Consider the following 23,347-nt stretch of genomic DNA (forward strand, 5'->3'; position numbering starts at 1 on the left):
TTTAGCTGATGCTGTCCAGAATGACATACACATCAGTACAACAGTAGAAGCTTAAATTCCTAGATCAACAACAGTACAAGCAACCAATACTGTAGTAAGGAGTATAAGGTTCGAGGCCACTGCACCCTTCAAGATTCCTGTGTGCTTGGAATGATCATGTATGATGCAAAACTACGAAGATAGGAGCTTAGTAATGACAGATAAATGAGCGATTGGAGTAGAAAGAAATAAAGATAAATGTGAATTAGAAATGAAATGAAAATGTGATGAGAACATGGTAATTGAGAGTGAAAAGTAGGAAGATAAACATTTTTCATTCACTGTCAGCAGACCTTCAAAGAGATCCACAGTGACATTCAGTCGCTGTTGACCCAGATACAGCAGTTGGGCCTGATACTCTTCAGAGACTAAAGCTAGAAGTGTGGCATCTCAGAACCCAAGGACAAAGAGAAGGAAATCCTAAAATATCTGCGCTAACAGAGCATCTCTCTCTCTCTCTCTCTCTCTCTCTCTCTCTCTTTGTCTCTTTTAACCCTAAGCAATACATGTATGTTTAGAATCACCCACTGACATTTTCATTTCCAAGGCTTTGCTTTACAGAAAACTCTTCTGACGGCAGATAATACATATGCCTATTAGCATGAGCCTGTACAGAGAGTATATCAAGGTTTTCCTAGTCTGTCCTATAAGTGGGTCAGTTTTAGAAATGTCCTCCCAATGGCTGGGAGCATCTCCTGCGTCTGCTGATTACATAACTAGATGCGCCAACCCACCCAAATAAATAATGCAATGGCTGCGACCATGGAAGTATTTTTATCCATTGTTGATGGATAATTCATCAGGATGGCGGTTGACTGGTGCCACTCCAGCATTGAGTGCACAGGAACAAAAAATTATCTCATAATGCCTTATACATACAACAAGAGTGTCTTGTTTTTGTCATTGACTGAAATAGCTCATTTAAAAGACATCTGAAGGATTTGTCAAAAAACCTTAGATCATATGTATCAAGATTTTCAAAAAAAGACAGTTTTGCTAAATACTACTGAAAATTACAATCCAGTTCCACTCAAACATCCATTAACATCCTCTGGCCAACTTAAATAATGGGAAGATTTCACAGCTGAGATAATGGATAGGGTATACATTTAAAGGAAAAAAAGTAGCACATCAAAAATAAAACTAGTACGCTCAGAGCAGATAGGCTATGATGAAGTCTGTATAGTCAGTACTCATACTAGTTTTATATTTGGATGTGCTACTTTTTTCCTCTAAGTTCAGTGTTTTTGGTTAAGTACTCCAATCAAGTCTGTTTTGGTTGATGCACACTTCTACCTCCACACTGAATATATTTTCTCATATTCCAGCTCTTGTGATGTGAAGACAAAAGGTGGTTTTCTGCCCAGTCAAGGAGGAAAACTTGTGGAAGATGTGGAAGGAAACTGCCTGTGGCCAGGTTATGAAAATTGAGAGCCCGTCTCAAGGTGGATCCATTCAAGGTCGGCAGCAGTGTTCCCAGTAGAAATGGGATATTGATAAGAGTTGTGCATCATCACCAGGTGAAGATAAGAGAAACCCAAAATGAAAGACAGGGGGAAGCAGTTCATGAATAAAGAATGACTTCTTTCTCTACTCAATGTCGTCTGCTGCGTTACTTCAGTATCATTCTTGAGGTTATGGGCATTGGTGTTGTGTGTTTGTTTGTTCATTTATTTTATGGATCATATCAACAGTAGAGATGAAATGAATGTGCTGGTGAGAGGGGCAGACAGATTTAAAAGAATAGACATCAATTTAACTCAGTTTCTCTTTTGCTTACTTCCCATACAACTTCAAATAATTGCCTGTTCTCAAATAATACCTTGCCATTTATAGCAGCCTGAGAGAACTTCAGATGTTCAGACAATTAAATGTCTATCTATCTATAATCGATATCTATCTATAATCAATTCTTTATCATAAGATTCTGTATGTTATTGGTGACATTACAGCTATCAAACAATCAAAACATGCATCTTGTTGCACCATGATATTATCACTGCATTTTGTAGGCAAAGCCTTTAAGTTTAAGCAGGAGAGTTTATATAAGCAGCTTATAATAATATGAATAATATATGCTTATAAGAGATATAAGCAGAATATTCTACCTTAAGTTTGCATCCATGCCATATAATACTACAAATAATAATAATACAAAGCTGTGATCGGTTTTAATATTCAAATGAAATAAATGCCTGTCTCTAATAATAGCCTGCCTTCCACCAATATCTTGTTATGTTGTGGTTGTTGCAACAAATTTGTGCGTGGGGAACTTTGCCTATGAGAGGCATTTTCAATTCTGTGAATCTAATTCTACAGTGAGAGTGATTCCTAGTATGAAGTCATGACCATGAAACAGAGACGGGCTATTTGAGAAGGATGGAAGCCAGATGTTTACCAGGTGGCAACTCTCCAAGCAGCCGTAGCAGAATTGTTTACACATGATTGTGTTATGTATCGATCCAACTATCCATCCATTGCTTGCGAGTACGAGTGTATTTCACTTCATTTCAAACCAAAGACAGAATTCAGCTCATAGTTTTATCATATGCTACTATGACCAAAACAATCACTATCCATTGAGTGAGGTAAAAGACGAGAAAGGAACTAATGCAAACTTATTTTTAATCAATTTAAATGAAATGTACTTAATGAAAAACACTCCTCTTTTTGTTACAATAGATTATTTCAATCTTTGCCACTTGACTGTAAGCTCATTTTCCTTGCTAATGCATCAGTAGCTGAGAAAGAAGTAAAAAAAAATAATAATAATAATAATAAGCAAAGCTATCCATGTGGGGCGGAAAAACAAATAAAAGCCCAACTTGAAGGTAATGTATAGAAATGATGGAATAAAAAGGGAAAGGGTTGGAATTCAGGGGGCCCAATGCTTGCCTTTACCTAGGGCCCCCAAATCACTAAGTCCGCCCCTGGGTGTAAGACACACCATATTAGAACAATGCAAGATGTGGTTGTTTTGCACTCACCTATGGCTAAGCTGGGACCCCCGCAGACTGGACATTGTATCTTCCAGATTCTGTCGGAGGTCAAGGACATTCTGCACAGTCCGCTTCCTCTGGGACTCTGGGTCTGTGGGTCAGTCAAGCAGAACAACTGGTTATAAAACATTTAGATTGTCAAGACAAAACGTAGACCCTAAGCTGTCTTTTTCTCTTGGTTTGTGTGTGTGTGTGTTGAGAGAGTACATGCATGTGCACACACACATCTGTGTGTGTTTGCCTGAATTATTTGTGTCTGGACTGAGGTGACAGGTGTCTGCCTGGTAATACACATTCAAGGCATGTTCACATCATTAGGCAGACAAATTTCACTCCATGGGCTGCCTCACCATGGTAACCCAGCTCCAATCCCCCCCTTCCGGACTGACATGGTACATCCGGAACATGAAATACTGAAAGGTTGCCTGTGGCTCAGATCACCCACCAGGGGGACGCATTCTGACATTCTCAGCACACCGGGATCTCTTCCAAGGGTGTGTTTTTTCTTTCCACAGCCCTGTTTTCTGTTCTGTAAAACATTATCTCAAAGTCACTGAGTTGCAATTGTTGTTTTAAAGCTAACAATAAGCTGAACTGCAGAATGATTCCTCTACAGTTCAGCTTATTTGGACCCTGCTGCATGCTACGGACAGTGCGCCATCAGTGGGTCATGACCATGTCAGATCAATAATGTCATTACTTGTGTTGTTTTGTTAGCTGTAACAAATGAGAGAAACCTCCCTCACAAAAACACTGGCATATGTTAGAGAAGGAGAGGGGTTTTTCCACTGTACTGTGGAGGCAAAACCCCATGAGGAGCAAGAAATTAACATTCATTGCATTGGCTGGAATAGCTGGAGGAGAGTCAAGGATGTCAGGGGAACACATCTCAAATAATGTGCTGTTCTCATAAGGGCATGTTGAGCTAATTCAGCAGAGTGTATGGGGTGTGAATTATAAGTACTGCATTTAAATCACATATACACGCACACAAACACACAGACAGACACACACGCAGGCACACACACACACACACACACACACACACACACACACACACACATACACATCTCCCTTAGGTATGGACAGTCCAAATCTGCAATAAGCAGGCAAAGCAGTGGGTTAGCTTATTGTACAACTTTTGATCCATCAGCATTGGTCACACTATAGATCCCCAAAGACATTAAATTGAGGGGCTTGGTGACAACAATGAATAATCTTCTGGATTCAAAACCATATAGCTCTGTTTAATATACAATTCATCCATGCAAGTCATTTTTAAAACTTTTCAAAGCATTGTGGTTTATGATTGCTGTCTATGAGAATTGTACAGGAAGAGACATGGAGTTCAGCTTATATTATCTTGACAGGAGTTTTTCTAGGCTCAGGTATAATTATCACTTTTTCGAAGAGGGATTCAATAATGCCAACTTTGTTGACAACAGATGATTAATAGAAACCCCTGAGCAAAGTCTGCTAAGGCTGCTAATCTAATCATCAGTGAAAGTCAATAACACTTGGCTATCACTCTGTGATGTGCATCATCCTCAGTAGACTATCTGTCCACAACTCCAGATGCACTCTCTCTTACAAGGCTCCGGTAGTCAGATAGGAAAGAGGTGTGTGGTGTTACACACAAACCTCCCCTCCTTTTAACAGTGTGGTTGGATCTTTAGGAAATGGATGACATTATGTTATAAACAGTTGTCAAAACTTTGGCAAATCTGGTTCCAGTCTTGTTTTCGATGTTCTTTTTACCACATTGTCAACTTCTGACTCAGGCAAATTGTCTGCCTCCTTTTGAATTAATCTTTAAAGCTATCAACCCTGCAGTGGACTGGCAGCCTGTCCAGTGAGTCTCCCTGCCTGCCACCTAATGTATGCTGGATAGGTACCAGCCTCCTGTGACCCTGAAAAGGATTATGCAGGTATAGAGAAAATAATTGAATGAATAAAGCCATCAATGACTTACCACACCCCCACTAGAATCACACAGTGATTTGGAGATACTGCTAATTTACTTGGTAAAGAATTACAGGGTATACGCTCAAACAGAAAATAGTCCCGAACAGGCATGTGACCAATCTGTTCCTGTGCTGTGACTGACATGTCCTACACTGCAGTGATGTCTACAAACACCCAGACAGAATACTGAGGCAGATCTGAATGGGGAAAGACTTCTGAATCATGTAACACTACAGGATGCTCTCTAATACTGATGATGCAGTATTAGAGGTGAACCAAAGTATCACAAAAGTAACTGTAAAATAGTGTTCAGGGCCTATAGTAATTCATCCCAACACTACCAAATCAATATTAAAGGCGCTACATGCATTTTAACATCAATATATCATTACAACATTAATATAGTATAATAGCAATGGTATAATAGTATAATTACCATAAACAAACAAGATCATCACTGAGGAGACTGGCAGCCTATACGCTGCATTTTACATTGTGGGCTACCGGTCCAATTTAACAGGAAATCTGCTGGATTGCTTTATGGCACAAAGGGAGGTATTGCTTTATGGCACAAAGGGAGGTATTGCTTTATGGCACAAAACCAACGCTGTTCTTCCAGTGCAAACAGAGCTAAAGATTTTCAAAGTTTATCGCAATGGCAGATGACAGAACAAGTGAAAGGCTGATGGAAAAATGACGTATACTCTTATACTCTAACCATGATCTCACTTGTTTACGGTAATTTTACCAAGGTATCACAATTAATATGACAATGATATACTGATATTTAAAAATGCTACATGTAGTGCCTTTAGGAGTCAGTCTTTCTGACCCTGTTGTCCAATGCCTCATGCCAACATACAGCACACTACTTATTACTATATTATATCTTGGAATTTTGTCATCCATGACCACTGCTTCCCCCATATACCCATTCCACTACTATTCTACATAGATGTAGGCCACTGTTATGGTTGTGAAGAGCTTGCATGACAGACCACATATATAATTAGTGATGATGAAATGAGGTTGCCTCATCCCCTTGTTGTCCAGGAGAGAGCTTCTTCAGGAGCACTGCTGTCTGCACTACTCTGATCTTCTGCTCTCTTCATGGATACTGTATGTATATATTATATTCATACATATTATATTCCAACTCTCCTGTTAGTACCCATATCCAACATGTTCCTTTAGAAAATGATTTCAAACAACTGAGGTTGTCTGTGTTTTCATTTTTATCCATTACACTACAGGCGACAAGCAAAAGAAGCTACTCTATGCGGAAAGGAAGATGAGCTGCATCAAAGTTGCAAGTAATTCATAACATTCATCTGGTGTCTAAGTAGAGCCTTGTGATGAGGCAGTGGTATGCCATGTATTCTATGACAGCCATGTTACACAAACTTGGGTGGCAAATTTAATAAATGAGCCTATTAACAACATTGAACATCCTTGATATCAAACTGGAAAACAAAGAGACTCTCTATGTTCAAAAATAAAAGCATCCTTTCAGCAATCTTACAATGAGAGTTATGCCGTAGAAAAAAAGAGGGTGTGCACAGCATTAAGCAGACATTGAATGCGCTGCAGTGTATGAATAAATAGATGTATTTAATAAGGCTGTCCATTGTACAGTAAAGGACATGAGCCAAAAAACGTTCTTGGGGTCAGAGTCTGAGACTAACTTGCAGAAATAAGTCCTCAAAAGATACTGATGATATGAATATAAAACATGAATTTACTTGCAGATGAGTAATTGCTAAAACAATACAAGTGAACAAGCAGTGTTGTGATGGCTTCCTGTCTTTCTACCTTCACGTGCTCTTCCCATTTTGCTGGCTGTTTTCCCTTTCATGAAAACAAAGCACTTCACTCTTTTCAAAGGCCAGTGGGATTATCATCTTAAATGATGATAAATAATTCATTAAGCTGATATTTTAAGTGAAATTCCCCTTTTGTGAAATAATGACTTCAATTGATTTGGAGACACAATGGAGGTCAATGCATTCCACTGAGGAGGAAAGAGGCATTAGCCTGAAGCATTCTGTGAACCGCTGCAATTTTTAGGGAATTAGGTTAAAACAGAAATGGGTGTGGTGCTGTGTTCTGTTTAGCTCTCTGAACTTCTGGTTGTGGTTCCACTGGTGGTTCCATGTAATCATTGAATCACGTAAAACCCAGTGATGCCAATGTGCATGCTGCTAACCACGTCATTGCTTACAGTTGTTACTTGGCTGTAAGTGTGACTAACATGAGTGATGGACATCCATATACACTAATGAGGCATGGATAACAAATTAGATCACCACAAATGGACTCATTAAGATGCAACAGGGGAGATGCACTGCAGACTGGATTAAGCAATGGGATAGTAAATTGCTAACCTGTGCAGCAGTGGATGGTACATGAAATGCTTGTTGGTGTATTTTTAAACAGGATTTGTCAATGGTAGGATTTCAGGTAATGTATATGAATGGGTGCAGATGAAAGAGAAATATCTACACTGATGTCCTGGTTTTGAGATTAGACAGCCTTCTTTCAGATGCTGTAGTCAGAAACCAGGACACTGTTGTTTTAAAGTTAACCCTTTTGCAGATTTATGCTTGTACAGTAATAGTGAAGGTTTAGTCTCTGCCAAACAACTCTCACCTCTAATAGCTCCTCTCAAATACTCTGTTGAGAAAAAAAAGGCACTGAAATAACCTTCTCAGGAATTAATTTGGAAGAAATTCGGATTTGAAATTAAATACAATCAAGAGTTGGGTACAGAGATACTTTCCTCTCTCAATATAATTGAAATACAGGTTGTAATTAGATGCATACAGCACCTATATTAATAAACACAGTGAAATGCCATGTTATGCATCAGGAAAACAGAGCTTTTCTTTTTACTTTTTGGAATCATCATCATCATCATATCACCAACACCCTGATTATTTGTGACAACCATGTTATTGTACCTATTGATAAACCTGAAAAATACACCTCCATAGAGAAAGCCATTTTCTCTGCCATTTGCTCTCCCGTTGTACACAGGGTGTAAACCATCTGTCAATGGCTACAGATGAATGGGGCTGGGAGGAGGCTAAATATGTCTGCTGTGTGCCTAAAATTAATTCAATATGGCATGCCTTATTTCACATCTCCGGTTTTTTGGAACCATACACAGATACCACTGAATGGATCATTGAGTGCACCGGCACGTGTTGCAGCAAATCAGAGCATAAGAAAGGAGATCAGTGTGCTAGTATTAACCCCCCGGGTTTTTTCATGCGATCGACCGACAATGTTATTATAGGAAACAAGCATTTTTCACACAATCAGTGCCACCACGCCTCACACACCTGAGCAAGACGGGCTAGGGGATTAAGAACAATAGATGGAATACATTGAGAAACAGTGATCCATAATCCCATTTTTGTAACAGTTAAAAATGTCTTTGGTATTCAGCTAACCATTCTGCTTTACGTGGAAATGCCAAGCTGGGGCAGCATTCAACAAAATAATAAAAAGCACTGAAGACCATGCTTTGCAAGCACAGGAAAGATGGCTTCAAATTAAGGTTTTTCCTCAGTCGACAGCAACCTGAACTCCATTCAGGGAAAATGGGGGGCTGCAGCAGCAAGCAGGTGTTAGTGGTGGCTGTAGTAAGGGGGCGTGCTGCTGACTTTGTGAAGCACTGAGAGATGGTGCGAGCGGGGCATTTGATTTGTAGCACATGATGACCATGGCCACACGTAGGGGCCCTGGACTGCTCTGCTGTACTCACCCAGCATCTGACTGAAGAGCAGCTGCTCCAGGTCTCCCAGCACTGTCACCACCAGCTCTGGGTCCACCTTCAGGAAGGGCTTGTCTCCCCCTTCCTCCCCCTGGCCTTTGGCCTCTGACTCTCCTCCAGCTCCAGCTCCCTGCTTCTTACTGTTGGCCTTTGCCTTGCTGGAGAGGATCTCGTCGTCTGACTTCCCATCCTCAGGTGCCTTGCTTAGGGGCTTCACCTCAGCATAAGGACCACGAGGTATGCGGCTCTGCTTGCTCAGGGCAGAGGGAGCAGCCAGAGGGCTGAAGGGCTTGGGTTTACCCTGGAACAGGGAGTGTTCAGATTTGGAGAGGTTGCGTGAGAGGGGGGCGCCCCCTCCAGCGCCGTTGCCACCCCCTGCCGACTTTGGCTTGCCTGTCTTGCTCTGCCCCGCTCCAGGCTTGGCCATGTCATCACACCACTTAGGCTCATAGAGGTGCAACTTCTTCTCAGCATCGGTGAGAACAGCTAGGTTTGTCATAGACCTCTGCTTGCGGAGGTTGGAGGACACAGGTAGTCTGCCCTCAGAGCTGCCCGCCCGATAAACCTTTAGTTCCCCCCGCTGTGTGCTCTGGGGCACTCCAGACTTGGCCCTCTTAGCTGCCATACCAACTCCTTTGCCATCTGCTTGGCCGTATGCCTTTGTGCTATCCGTCCTTTCCATCTTCAAATCTCCCTCTCTGCCTTTCACGCTATTTCCAAGCATGCCTCCTGCATGAGACCATATAGAAAAGCATCAACAGGGAGAAAATAGGCTTCCTCACACAAACCCTTTTGCTTGTCCAAAGAATAAAAAAATACATAAAAATGCTTCTAAGGCAATCCTGCAGCCTTTTTAACAGACAGGCTCCTCTTTCTTCCCTCTGTCTCCTTCTCTCCCTCTTTCCTCCTGAAAGGCTGCTGCAGCTGCAGCTGTTGCAGTGCTGCCCAGGCGCTCCCTTTCTCTCCTTTCCTCTCGTTCTCCCTTCCTCCGTTTTTTCCACACTCCTCCCTTCAGCACACCCTCCTGCCGCTGAACCGCGCAGCAGCAGAATGACAGCGGCAGCAGACGCAACAACAGTCCCTCCTCCCCCTGCTTTCTGCTGCCTCTCCCTCGCCTCCTACCTCCCTCTCCCTCTTCCCATCCCTCCCTCCCTCCTTTTTTCTGCATTTAAAGATGCTTTGCTGTGTCTCAGCAGAATGTGTGAATTGTAAGGGAGCGATGAGAAATGATTATCTGTGGTGTTTAATCCAGGCACCGTTCTCTTCTAACAGACCGTGTTTTCACACCGTCTGCTCTGATTCCTTTGTTCTTCCCCTCCCCCTCCCTCACCTCTGGGGTCATCCATGTGCATTACACTCAAAATGATGCATGATTTGTGATGTTAGTGGTATTAAAATGATATGAAAGCATATTTGGATACGTAATTATGCACCATACACAGAATGAATCACTGCGTTATGACCACAGTGTCAAAATCCCACACAATGCAACAACTGGAACATCCAGATTATCTGTTCATCCTGTCTGAGCTTCCTTATAATATCAATTCCAGATTTGCAGCTGGATAAATCATATACTAAAAATCAGCTAGGTTTTATCCTGCTTTAACTGAGGCAGACAACTAAATTGTTGTCATAATGTGACATCAACATTGATGACATAATAACTTTCACAGCTTTACCTATATGTGAGTGGGGAATGGTCAGGTAGCTTTCTTTCACTGCTTTAGAAAGTGAAAGAAAAAAATAAAAAATAAATTTGGCCAAAACCAAAACCTCGGCACAAAACCTAAAAGTGTGTCAGCCAAATGGGTGACTTCACCCCAGTAGGCTGGGCATGATGTGCCAGTGTAAACGTAACACACCCAAAACCATGCTTTGGAAATATCTACAAATCAGTGTAGGACATACTGGATATACACACACACACACACACACACACACACACAAGCACAATGATTACATTAAATTGAAAATCCAGTCTTATTGTTTACTGCAATGATGAATTGAGAGGTGTGCCCTTTTTCAATGATGCGTACGTCATCTTTCAAGACATTCTACACACCCGTCTCAGGAGTATTGAGGATGCTTTGCAGCACACGCATGCAGCCATGCTCCATGGAAACCGCTCTCTCTCATCACCTGCATGACATCCGCTACAGCAGCCAGAGAACTCGCTGCTCAGCACAAACAGAGCTGGGAAACAAACCGTCACCTAGTCTATCAACAACTGCAACAACATTTCTGGTTTCACAAAGAACCTTTCAGACCAAGTTTCTTTAAAGAACCATTGCTGCACTCCTTTGCTTAGACTTGCAATTTATACTATAGAGGGGTTTGGTTATTTTCCACATTTATGCCATCACCCACCAATAACTAAGAATAAAGAACCTTTTAATATATTAAAAGGTTCTTGTAAGGTTCTTTGTGGAACCAGAAATGGTTCTTCTATGGCATCACGCCAAACAACCATTTTTGGTTCCCGTTCGCACCTTTATTTTTTTGTGTGCACATGCACAGTTTCTTTTAAAAATATGTTGAATTCAATAAGTGATGCTTCTGAATTGAAGGTTTTTTTTTGTATTCTCAGTGAGTGAATGGCTGAACAGACAGTTGCTCTTATTCAGGACACAGCATGACTGAATGAGACCATGCTACATGGTGCAAATCCACTGGATCTGATTGACCAGTTAGTTACAATGCCTAGAGGGTCCTTTCCAAGTCTCCCACTGTGTTTTCAACACACTCCAGTGGTTTTATATATGGGTCTCGGGGCACCTGGGGCGGCTCCGGGACCAGTGAGGTTTGTTTGATGCAGCAATGAGTTTCTGGAAACAATGTCATGTCTTGTTCCTTCTTATCACGAGTTCCAAGGCTTCCCTGTGGAGTTTAGACCACTGATGATGACCTTACTCGCATGATGTTTTCAATAGCTTACATCTTTGTTGAGTGGGAATTTGTTAAGGAATCATAACAAATCCCAGCATGCCATTTCAAAAAAATATCTATGTAGTCATGTACGGTCCTAAGGTTCTAGACAGACAGAAACAAAATGAATATCTCCTAGTCAGGGGTTAAGTTCATATTTTTCCACCTCAGACCTCTGGTTTATATCAGAAATGCCAGGCTTCATCAGTCATTGTGTCCATGAGGCTACAATGCGTCTCTGTGTCCCTGAACACTGCAACATGTCCAAACGCAGTGCTAATGAATTAGGCGAGGGCCACCCTTCCTCAGGAGAGAGGAGGGTGGAGGAGCATCCTGCCTTTGGTTTCTTAGACATCTGGGTCTGATTCTCACTCTCCAACTGGCCATCCAAGTCACTGTGTGTGTGTGTATGTGCATGCGTGTGTGTGTGTGTGTGTGAAGGGTGGGAGGTAGGGCTATGACGGGACAGTTACACAGCTGTCTGTTATAAATTTCCCTGGACAATGTGTGTAATCATTCTGGGGCTGCTCAGCTGCTATGGTGTAACCGTGATGATGATGCAATGCATAAAAAACACCGGGGAGACCTCCAAATGTACTTAAAGGGAAAACAGTGGAAAGTTAAAAAAAAAAAAGTAAATGTGCATATGGCCACATGTAGGTGGTGGCATGGTATAGGCACACGTGTTTGTGTGTGGTGTGTATGTAGTGTGGCCATTAATACTATACCAAGCCTTTAAATAAAGTCTTCTGAACTGTAATGAAATCATTGTGCTTGTTGGAATGTGAGCGGCCTGAGGCTTCAGGATATTGTAAAAGGCTGAATGGTAATGGTGTTTTTTCCCCGAAAACTCTCTACATATGCCGAGTATTAGTCTATTCCTGTTGAAATCAAGCTGCTGGAAACCTGCAGAAAATGGCGGCAAATAAAAAAAACCATCTTGTTCGTGTGTAGACTTCCACCAAGGTGATTAAGTTCCTGTCTTGTGTTAATCCTGGAACTGTGATCTCTCTCTCTCCCACCGAAACATTAGTCTTTTTTAAAGTAAGATATTCCACCAGAGATCACTACCGAGCTTTCCCACATCTTTTCTTTCTGCAGATGTTTCTACGGAACGGATCAGTATTTCATTGCCGTTAAAAATCCTATATTTTATATTCCAAACGGACTTCTAGTTGAAGCCAGATGACAGCCTGCAATGACAAATCTCTGTGCTTTATGGCCAGAAACAGATTTTAAGCGTCCCTCAGGTCTGTCCTGTGGGGACAAGTTGAACTCCCGGACAGGAGGTGAAAACCGATCCTCACATCAAAACACTCAATCTCTCCGTCCCGCATCTGTCCACCCTGAGCTGAGGACCACTCAGTCGCTGTGCTCGTCGCTCCCTGAGGAGGCTGGCTGGTGGCTCTTATCCTCACAGTCATTAAGATAATTAAGAACCCAGTTAGAGGGTTTTATAATAGCACAATGCATTTTTATGAGGTCATTTTTTTTTATTTTGTGCCTGTCGGGAGATCTGTAACAATAACTTCATGACTTCAGACATGTTCATCAAAATAACTTCTGTAGCATACAGTAATTCAGTCTATTAAATTAGGTTTTGAACATAATACCACTAATTCTGACATTGTTTAATGTAGTTGTAAGTGATAGATTACAATGACAAATACTAGTGATCCGAATAGGCTTTTTTGTTTGTTTGTTTTTAGAGCCAATAAATGTTTTGCCCACAATGACAGGTGTATCATGAAGAAAATAGCAGCCAAAAATGTCAAGGTAGTCCTTTAAGTGATTGATTATAATGTCTTTGATGACTAAGACTTCATCTTCCTTTCTTCTTGCGTTTCTATTCACATTACACTTCAATTTAATTTCGATGCACTCTATTTTTTCCCTTTCTTTTGATGAAATGAAAAGATGGACACTGGTGTGTTTAGTGTTTGACTGATATCTGGTGCATTTCAACTGTTTGTTTTGTGGAAAAAAAAAGAAAAAAAAAAGACAACAAATCCATAAGTGAAATTGATATCCATTGTCATTTTGCCTTGTTTCTAGCTATTGGGTTTGAAGTCAGGAAAGTGAGATTTGTTTCTGAAATAGTGATTAATAAGTATTCACACTGAATGATGATGAATAGAGCTTCTGGAAAACATCTATCTCTTGATGGTGAACTCACAAGAGGCACAGCTAAGCATTTATGCTGTTTTGTGGTCACTGCAACCACCATAATGTGTTGAAATAATTAGTGCCTGCTTACTTAGCAACAAAGTCAATTAATTCTGTTGCTTTATTGGATTTAATTGAGATACTGTGATTGTATCTAAAGTGGTGCATTTCACTTAACAAGATAAGTGAGTTACTTACTGCAAAAATAATGAAATACTAACCAATCACACTACCACATAGTAAATTGTGGGATGTATATAAAGTGGTGGGGTGTAGCATATTTTACAGCTTATATTTTATATTTTTTATATTTTAACACCAGGACCCATGATTTGCATGTCTGTCTTGTGTGAGGTACAGGTTTGCTGCAGATATCACATCTGCACAGTGTGTGAAAAACTTTCAACTTTTATTTTAATGTTCTACACAGCAGTGACATAAATCTCATCACAAAGGCGCACTAGAGATGTAAAAACATTTGAGAAGCAGTGCTGTGTTAACGGTGCTGTGTGATTTGAGAGTGGCGTTGACTGCCAAGAGGCCATGTTTTCCCACATGTGCATAAAGAAATAGTGCAGCAGTGAAATACAGTTTTGACAAACTGCTTGAGGAAATCCTGATGTATATAACAGGTGGTATGTAATGCTGGTTTTGCTGTGAGTTGGCAGCAGCATTGGTGAAAACAACTGCCATGCTGAACAGGGTCCAATCTCAACATTCAGCTATATTAAAGCTTGGGTGTCACGGAGGATGCAAAATAATACACATGGAAAAATATTTTCTTTTTTACATTTGGTTGAACACTCAATACTGTGTGAAATAAGCTCTAAAATGAACTTCCAGCATTTAATGATGGATAGCACAGAATAAAGGCAAATCAGTACTTTTTAAAGGATAGAAGGTAACTTAAATCCTTGGCCGACAAAATGATTCAACTTTTCCAGACTGGATGCATTATAATTTAGAGATATTGAATGATAAACTTTTAATTATAGATATACAGAAACAAACTCTCTGTTTCATTACTGAGCGTTGGAGTTACTGTTGGTTGGATTCTTCAGGTTTACAGCATTACGTGCGTCTGTAGTTTTTGAGATGAATGGAGCAGTATTGTCAATGGGAGAGAAGAGGAGATTGAGCGTTGACTCACCCAGATCATCACAGCACACCTCCATGGAGTCAGAGGAACAGTCACTCAGATCATCCAGGGAGGCATCTGTGTCCTCCTGCACTTGAAACCTACAGTACAACAGACAAACAGAAAGAAACAAACAAACAGAAAGCAGACAACATTTTGAGAAAGGCATATATATATATATATATATATATATATATATATATATATATATATATATATATTTATTTATTATTTTTAAACAGAGATGATAATTCATAACTGAGAGCAAAACAGGTCCTGAGGCAATTCTGGGTGAAGTGGCACATTTGAAGTGTCTTTTCCCCGTCTGTGCAAAGCAGCTTATCTTCCCCATCTTAAAAGGTGAAACACTGCCCTCACCTGAACCTGAAGGGAGCAACAGCGGCCATGTTCACTCTGCCTGGCTCACTCCCTCTGCGTGGCATGCTGAATGTCTGATGGGAAGACTTTGATTTGTTATTGGACATCTCTCCTTCAGAAGCCTGGTTGGAGATGTTTCCTGTGTCTTTTTGGACGTTCCTTATTCCGGTCGAAGGAACCGCAGATATCACATTCCCATTTCCAGCTTTAGCATGAGCGAGTCGGCCCCTTCCAAGGCCCGACTGGGCGTTAGTTGAGAACCTGCAAAAGGCATCATCGTCAAGTGCGTTGTCCACGCTCCTGAGACGATATTTTCCAAAGGTCCAGTTCTTGTTGGTGTTTCTCCTTAATTGAAGGTCTCGCAAAGCCTTGTGGGCCAGCGTGCTGGTGCGGAGGTCCAGTGTGTCCTTGGAGCGTGGGGCTTCCCTCTTGGGTACCTGAGGGCTGCTGTACGCCGAGCACATTCCGTTGGTGCGCTCTGTAGCTGCTGGGCTTCTGTGAGAGTAGAGACCGCCGCCCTTTTGCTGCAGCAGGTGGTTTTTTAGAGCGGTGCCTCTCAGCAGCTCGTTCGGACTTGAGGAAACAGAGGATGAAGAATAGGAAGGCCGTCTTTTGGTGCCGTGCTGCAACTGCGCCGTGGGATTGGGGTGGCCACTGTATTGTTGTTTGGGATCCATCTTGGAGAGGGGCATCATGCTTCGAGGCAAAGGTAGACTGGAGCTAACACCTGTGCCATTCTTGATATTCACTCCGCTGCTCATGGTCAGTGGAAATCACTGGAATGAGATCTAGAAAGGAAAATAGGAGAATCAAATATGGTGCAAATGTTAGAAAGACATATTTTTTTGTACTGATTTGATTATACAATGATGTACAATGATTTGATTCTGAGAAATCAAATCATTGTGTGGCAAATTTACAGTTATATGTCATTATAGGTAGATTAGGTAGATGAGTCAATATTTAAGTCAATATTTACTGTTGTATAATAGAATTCACTCTATTGACATAGAATAGTGAAAGATACGTAAAAATCACAATGATTAGGAAATAAAAAATATGAATGAATAATGACTGAATAAGGAAGCATCAACAGGCTGTTGTGGAGCTAAATGTGTGTGGTTAAATATGCAAATATGTGCAGTCAAATAGAAGATTATGTGAACCCATTTAAAGCACTCGCAGTTGGGAGGCTGTGGACACGTATCCCAGCTGTATATGATGGATATTGAGCTTTAGCGTGAGATTTATAATACTGCAAAACAGCTGTGCATTCCAAGGTGTCTGCTTCACAGACAGAGGGTTTCTAACCACAGACCTACTCACTAAAGTGAATGTAAGTGAGTGGGAAAGCGGAGATGGTGTGAAGGAAGAACCATTATATCAATTACAAGATCAAAGAGTGGGGGCAGCAGTAGCCTAAAGGTCTGAGAAGCAGGCTTGTTGCCAGAAAGTCACCAGTTCAAATTTCCAGACTGGAAGGAAAGATTGGTGTCAGCGAAGTTAATAAGTGAGGCCCTACTGTCAACTGCTGTTGTGCCCTTGAGCCAAGCACTGCTCAGTTTCCAACAGTGCAAGACTGTGGTAATATTGATGTGAGTGAGTGTATCAGTATGAATAAACTTACAACTACTTCCAAAGTTTGTCTTGGCAGGTTAAATGAGGATTAAGAGAAATCAATGACCTGGTTTGGCAGAAAAAAGTTTGTAAGCAACGACTCACAATTGACTCACAATTTATCAAAATGATAATATTTGTGGCATCTGAAATAAGATAAAGAATAATTAAGTAAACACCAAGACACACAATCAATCAAAGCTTATCTCTCTCTGCATCTAGAAACACGCCATATGACTCAACAGCTTTGTCTGATGTATTCCTGGTCCTCGGTCCTCAACCTCTAGTGTGAAACATGCTGTGAAAGCCCGTGGCAGACTGACACCGCTTGGCACATGCAGCAGGAGCACGGCTTCTTTCAGGCCATGCCAGCACCGTCTGGCCCCGCGGCCACACACAGCTCCGCTCCTCCATGGATACAACGGTGGGGATTTGCTCCATCATCCTCCCATCCCCCATCCTTTCATCTAATACTGCTAATAGATAAACAGAGAAGTACATGTTGTCCAGGTACTAAAGTATATACTAGTGTTTAGTATAGAAATAGAGTAAGTAGTACAAGGGGTGGAAGTAACTAATTAAATTTACTCAAGTTACTGTAATTTAGTAGCTTTTCTATATAATCTATAATCTATAAGTCAGTAATTTTACTTTTACTTTTACATTTTTGCTGAAATATTACACTTAGCTACATTTTAAATCACATCCATTAGAGTACAGATGTTGTAGTTTCTCCATAAGCAACAGAAACTGGACAATTGTAAATTGGCCAATTGCGGAGCTATTCACAATCAGTCAGCAAATAAGAGAAGAGTGATCTGGCTTTACTTTGTTTGTGCACTTTATTTTGTAATTTCAAATTTTCCAATTAAACAAATCTAGTTTGAACTCTGTCCTCTCGACCTTTTAGAATTCAATGGAAAAGATCACATCTAACAACGTTCTCTTTTCTAAAAAGTTTAATAACTTTTTCTCTGAGTACATTTTAAATGAGCTACTTTTTCTTTTTCTTTCACACTGGTAATTTTACTTCTACTTAAGTAAAATATCAGCAAAGTAACAGTTCTTCTACTTGACTAGGACATTCTAGCACTTTTTCCACCACTGAGTGATATACTCAAAAATTAGGTAACCATATAAGTCACACTTATAAAATGATACATAGCATGAAATTGAAAAATATATGGCATTTTTTGGGTAACTTATTCCCTGGCTGACAAAACATTACCACTTTTATGTCTTTTCCCTGAATGGATTTATAGCATTTTGGATTAGAACTCCTCTTATAGCATCTTATATAGGATTCCCTTATACAACTTTAAATGATGTGTGGTGATAACTTATGAAATTTAAATGGCTAAATGAAATGTGAAATAATTAAATGCGTGTCCCTGTTTGCCCCTCAGCCCTCCCCAAAATATCTTTGTGTTCCACATGCCTCATTTATAAAGCAGTGAACTTAGGTTTAACAGGCCACTGCCTTAAAACAACCTGACGCGCATGACAGATGCTGCTGTTCAAAAGCAACTCTCTGTTTTTCTGTCTCTCTCTCCCTCTCTGTGTTTTTCTGTCTATTGTCACGCACAGACACACACACACACACACACACATACATGCTCACACATGGGCACACATGCAAATAAACACAAACAGAAGCGCATGTAACTGAGCTGGAAAGCACATCATACATTTTACAACAACCTCAAATTAGAAAGAGGGATCTGCTGCTCATACAAAGAAGCTTAAAAAAGTGCACATGGACAGGACACAGGACACAGTACAGGACATAGTATATGCTGATAAAGGTCTAAAACTGAAAGCTTGATAATTATTATTAAAGTTTTGCAATGATAAAGAGTGCAGAAGCTGTCTTTCTTTGAACAACAACCTCATCTTACCTGAATAAATGCATCTCCAGGATTAGTCTAACTTAAGCCCAGAGGACTTGAAGCAACAGTGCAGTACGCTCCAGACCAGTCCAGACCAACTGCTCTCCACTGAGATGGGCTACACTCAAAGCATGATTCAGCTCCCAGTAATACAATTTAGACCCACGTGCTGTTTTTAAGAGAGTGGGGGCAAATGGATGCTGGACGAAAACGAGCCAATGGGAAAGCTGAATGAAGACTAACTAAATCTCTAGATGTTTTCTCCATGTCCAACAGCTCCACTCGCTCTCTCTCTCTCTCTCTCTCTCTCTCTCTCTCTTTCTCTCTATCCCGCTCTTTCTTGCTCACTTCCATAAGCTCACTCACACACACACACACACACATTCACTTATTGTGAACACTTATTAGTGACTCATATTTCGATCTCTCCCTGGTGACATCATGCCTAGCTGTCCCCTGTGGGGGTCGTGTCTCTGTCACAGTGTGAATGTGACTTTGAGCTCCTTTTTGACATGGCATCCGCTCAGCAAGCCATCGTCAAACCATGCAGCCGGCAGCTAAATGAAGCTAACTGCTCCAGTCCTGCAAACGTATAATCAGCCAGAGGGCTATGCTAAAGATACTTGCACTGACCAACAACATGTCTGCCCAGGATCAGTTTACTCTCCTGCAGTCTCCCAACTCTGTGCACAGCAACAACTGTGCAGAAAAATTATGCGCAAAGTATAAGTGTATGTGCAGGGTTTTAAAATGTCCTCATAAGACATTTGAAGAGTCCATTTCCCAAATGCTATAAGGGAAAAAATGGTTTGTGCAGTTAATCATTCAATATCTCAAAAATAAAGATGATCCAATCTTTAGGTGTCATCATTTTATCAACCAAGGACTTATGTTACCGACTATCCTTTAGTAATCCTTAAGTACTATGATTATTTTTTTCTATTTTGTGTTATCAGTCATATTGTCACTTTCTGATGTAGTGAATGTCTGATTTTGGAGTGGCTCATCTGCAGATATCTCACACAGTTGAATTTGTCTCTGCTGCAGCACAGACAGCGTCTCAGTCTCCTCATGCTCCAGTTTCTCCTCAGTCTCGCTGAACACCAAAAGATAAGAGGGATGAACCAGTGCATCATTATCTACATAATTCAGTTTTCTCAATACTGTTATATTATCTAGTTTTACAAGAGCCCTGATCTAATTTTTATATTTAGCACCAAGTCCCAGATTCCAGATTTTCTCTGCTGCTTCCTGTGTCCTAGCTTTGTTAGAAAGGAATTTACGAGACTCTGTAGGGGCTGAGGTCATCTTACACTCATTACAAAGATACATACATGCGCGCACACACACACACACACACACACACACAGATACATGCCCAGATGTACAAACAGAAGTAAAGCATGGCTCTCCTTACATTTGGCTCAAGGCTAACTGTTAGGAGACACCAGTTGTTTCTTCATGGTTTGTGACAGTTCAAAGCTGTACTTTGTGTTTCATTTTTCCCTCCAGCACCACTGATTACAGACAGTAAAATCTCAACTATTTGGGAGGCTTGGATCACAAGATGGTTGGAAAACCATTGGCACACAGTCTATTTTTTATGTCTTGACTGTTTCTTTTATCTGTTTTATCCATCTGCAGTTTTAATATGATGCATGAAATTTGTTATTTCAATTGATTCACTTACTTACCGTGAAGATTTATAGACAAAGCTGTAAATAATGAAACTAGACACACAGTAGCATTCGATTAATCTTGTGATATGTTTTCTCATCAAAATATGGCAATAATCAGCAACATAGATTAATTTGTTTTTAATCGTTGCACAAAGGAGCATTTTGAAAGTTATGGCAACCAAAGGAAAATTGGTGTAATATGTAATTTGGCCGTTGGTACTGTGGTTTTTGGTTTGTTGTGAGAAAGATGAAATGAAATGTAAGATTCCACTGAGGGAAGAGTATCATTCTTTATAACAACCCCATAGAGCAAATTAATTTGTAGTGGGCAGGGTAGGGAATGTTACTCACAAAATGTAATCCATTACAGATTATTGTTCATAAATTAAAAATTGTAATCAGTGACATCATCCACTGGAGCACAAAAACTGGAACATATAAACTCATTGGATTAATTGGCCATCCAAACCCAGAGAATATGTAGTTAATCAAAAGCCTATAAATAGAAAAGTGTTATTGTCATCATCTACACCATCATTTCAAGATGTGTACAATTAGGTTAATGTCTATAATTTATTTTTCCTCATCAAAAATGTTTCTGCAGTACGTAATCCAACAAGAAGTAATCACCTTTTTATCTGTGTTTCCCTTTAACTGTAATGGAACACAGCTGCCTTTTTTGTAATCTGATTACTGCAATTGTGTTATATATTTTCTGTCACCCGCCGGTATGGCAGTAGGGAAAAGTGAAACACAAAAGTGACATATGGTCAGGCTAAAGTGTATCACTGTGTCACTTTCAGAGCTGGATCTGTGTGTTTTCTCTGGACCCAAACACTGTGAGTGTTTCTCAGAACAGATATCTCTTAATTGCATTGTCTCTCCAACATCGATAATAGTCGGGCTCTCCCTCCACATCCATCATACATTCTAACAAAATTACAGCACTCTGCAGCACTCCCCTGCAGTGTGTGTGTGTGTGTGTGTGTGTGTGTGTGTGTGTGTGTGTATACTGTATATACCTATTTGTGTATGTGTATGTGTGCTTTTTCCATTTTGTGAGTAAGCAATAGTTTTTTGTCTTGTAATGACAAAACAGCTCTTATACAGTTTTCTTGTGATGCTTTTTTAAGTACTATGCTTGAAAACAGATGATATCTAGACTCCACTATGGAAATCAAAGCTTTAATTAGTTAAAGATTATCTTAAAACCATTAAATGCCACTATATTTTCTTTTTTCATTAAAGCCTACTGTACTTATTGTGGCATGCAAGATTAGAGTGGGCATTTGAGCGGGTTAGTTAATCTGTTGGGCCATTGGAGGGATTTATCCCTTATTAGTCACTCACTTTATGTGATTAACGATGGGTGGGAAGCAATACCATGACATCACCATCACCCTGAATTCTGCTTCTGCAAGCAGCTTGTGTCCAGCTAGTACCATTTAAAACATTGACCCATACAGATCATAAACAATTCGTGGTGACAAGGTGACATTATCTTAAGAAAGCGGTTTTCAATCCCGGTCCTCTGCACCCAAAGCCCTGCTGGTTTTCATTCTACCCATGTAATCAGGGATTATTTACACCTGTGACACCAGGTGAACACAATGAAGTGCAATTAACTACTTGGTAAAACCAGCTGTGCTCTGGGTCCTGAGGACCATGATTGAAAACCACTCCCTTAAAGGTCCCATATTCTACACTTTCCAGTGTTTTATTTTATGTCTTGAGGTCCATTCAAAGCTGTTTGTGTGGTGTCATGCACCAAAAACACTCTCAATCCATTTTTACACATTCATTTTCCAGCATCTCTCTGAGCCTTACCAAGAACAGGCTGTTTCTGTTGCTGTCTTTAAGGCTCATTAATATTAATGACCCCTCTGTTCTGATTGGCTAACCGTTTCAAGAGTTAATAAACCAACGTGATCTCAAACAAATATGTGAAATGAACACGAACTCTAAAACGGCGATTTACGTGCTGTAGACATGTATTAATAACGTTTCTCCACCACGAACTGAATTACGTTCCCCCGCAACAAATTTAAATAGGTTCCTCTGCCACAAATTTAAATACTTTTCTCCACCATGAATTGAATTACATCCCAAAGGTTGGTTAACGGTTTTAGGCAAGTAAAACAAGTTTGGTTAAGGTTAGGGTTAAGGTTATGGTAAAGTTTAGGCAACTAAAACAACTTTAAGGCTAAGGTTAATGGTTTGGTCATGGTAAAATAAAAAAAATGTTCGTTAAAAATTCAAATGTGACTTACGGTTGAAATGTCCTTTGAACCGACATCGAAGGCAAACGTATACGCCCATCCACCACCCCGACCACAACGCCCTGACTGGCCACCGGGCTACTTCACTGTCACACTATAGTTCCTGTTTATAGTCATGTCTCCTTTATGTAACCATTTCGAGCTGGGAAAACTTAAATTTAACACTTTACGTTCCACCAACACGTAATTTGCTGTTAACATGTTATGTTCATTTCACGTTTTTCTGTGAGATCAGTCTGTAACCGCTCAACCGCTTTGAAAAAAATGGTTTGTTAACCTATTATTTCTTCAAAAATGATAATGAGCGAACCTTTGTGACGCCACAAAGTTACGGAAGTCCAAGCAGCTCGTTTATAGGCTTGTGCTGACTATCAATACACGTTCATGTGCGTTCTTGTGTCCTCCATGACGCGTTTTACGTAAAACAAAAACAAACGGGATGGATAGAAACCCCGGATGTTTTCTTGCCAACCTCAAAATATTGAGCCCCAA

General features: G+C 40.5%; 1 protein-coding gene across 1 annotated transcript in view; it reads right to left on the reverse strand.

Moving 5' to 3' along the window:
- The window catches only part of nav1b (neuron navigator 1b), a 57,155-nt gene extending 41,072 nt beyond the window's left edge, over nucleotides 1–16,083 (reverse strand). Inside the window, exons 1-4 of the mRNA XM_071903769.2 lie at nucleotides 15,392–16,083; nucleotides 15,026–15,114; nucleotides 8,773–9,510; nucleotides 3,027–3,129 (exon numbers count right to left, since the gene is read on the reverse strand). Coding sequence (XP_071759870.2) covers nucleotides 3,027–3,129; nucleotides 8,773–9,510; nucleotides 15,026–15,114; nucleotides 15,392–16,083 — 1,622 coding nt within the window. The remainder of the gene's footprint in view (nucleotides 1–3,026; nucleotides 3,130–8,772; nucleotides 9,511–15,025; nucleotides 15,115–15,391) is intronic.
- Nucleotides 16,084–23,347: the final 7,264 nt, after the last annotated feature.

This window comes from Centroberyx gerrardi, chromosome 5 (genome assembly GCF_048128805.1).
Source record: "Centroberyx gerrardi isolate f3 chromosome 5, fCenGer3.hap1.cur.20231027, whole genome shotgun sequence".
Classification (NCBI taxonomy): domain Eukaryota; kingdom Metazoa; phylum Chordata; class Actinopteri; order Beryciformes; family Berycidae; genus Centroberyx; species Centroberyx gerrardi.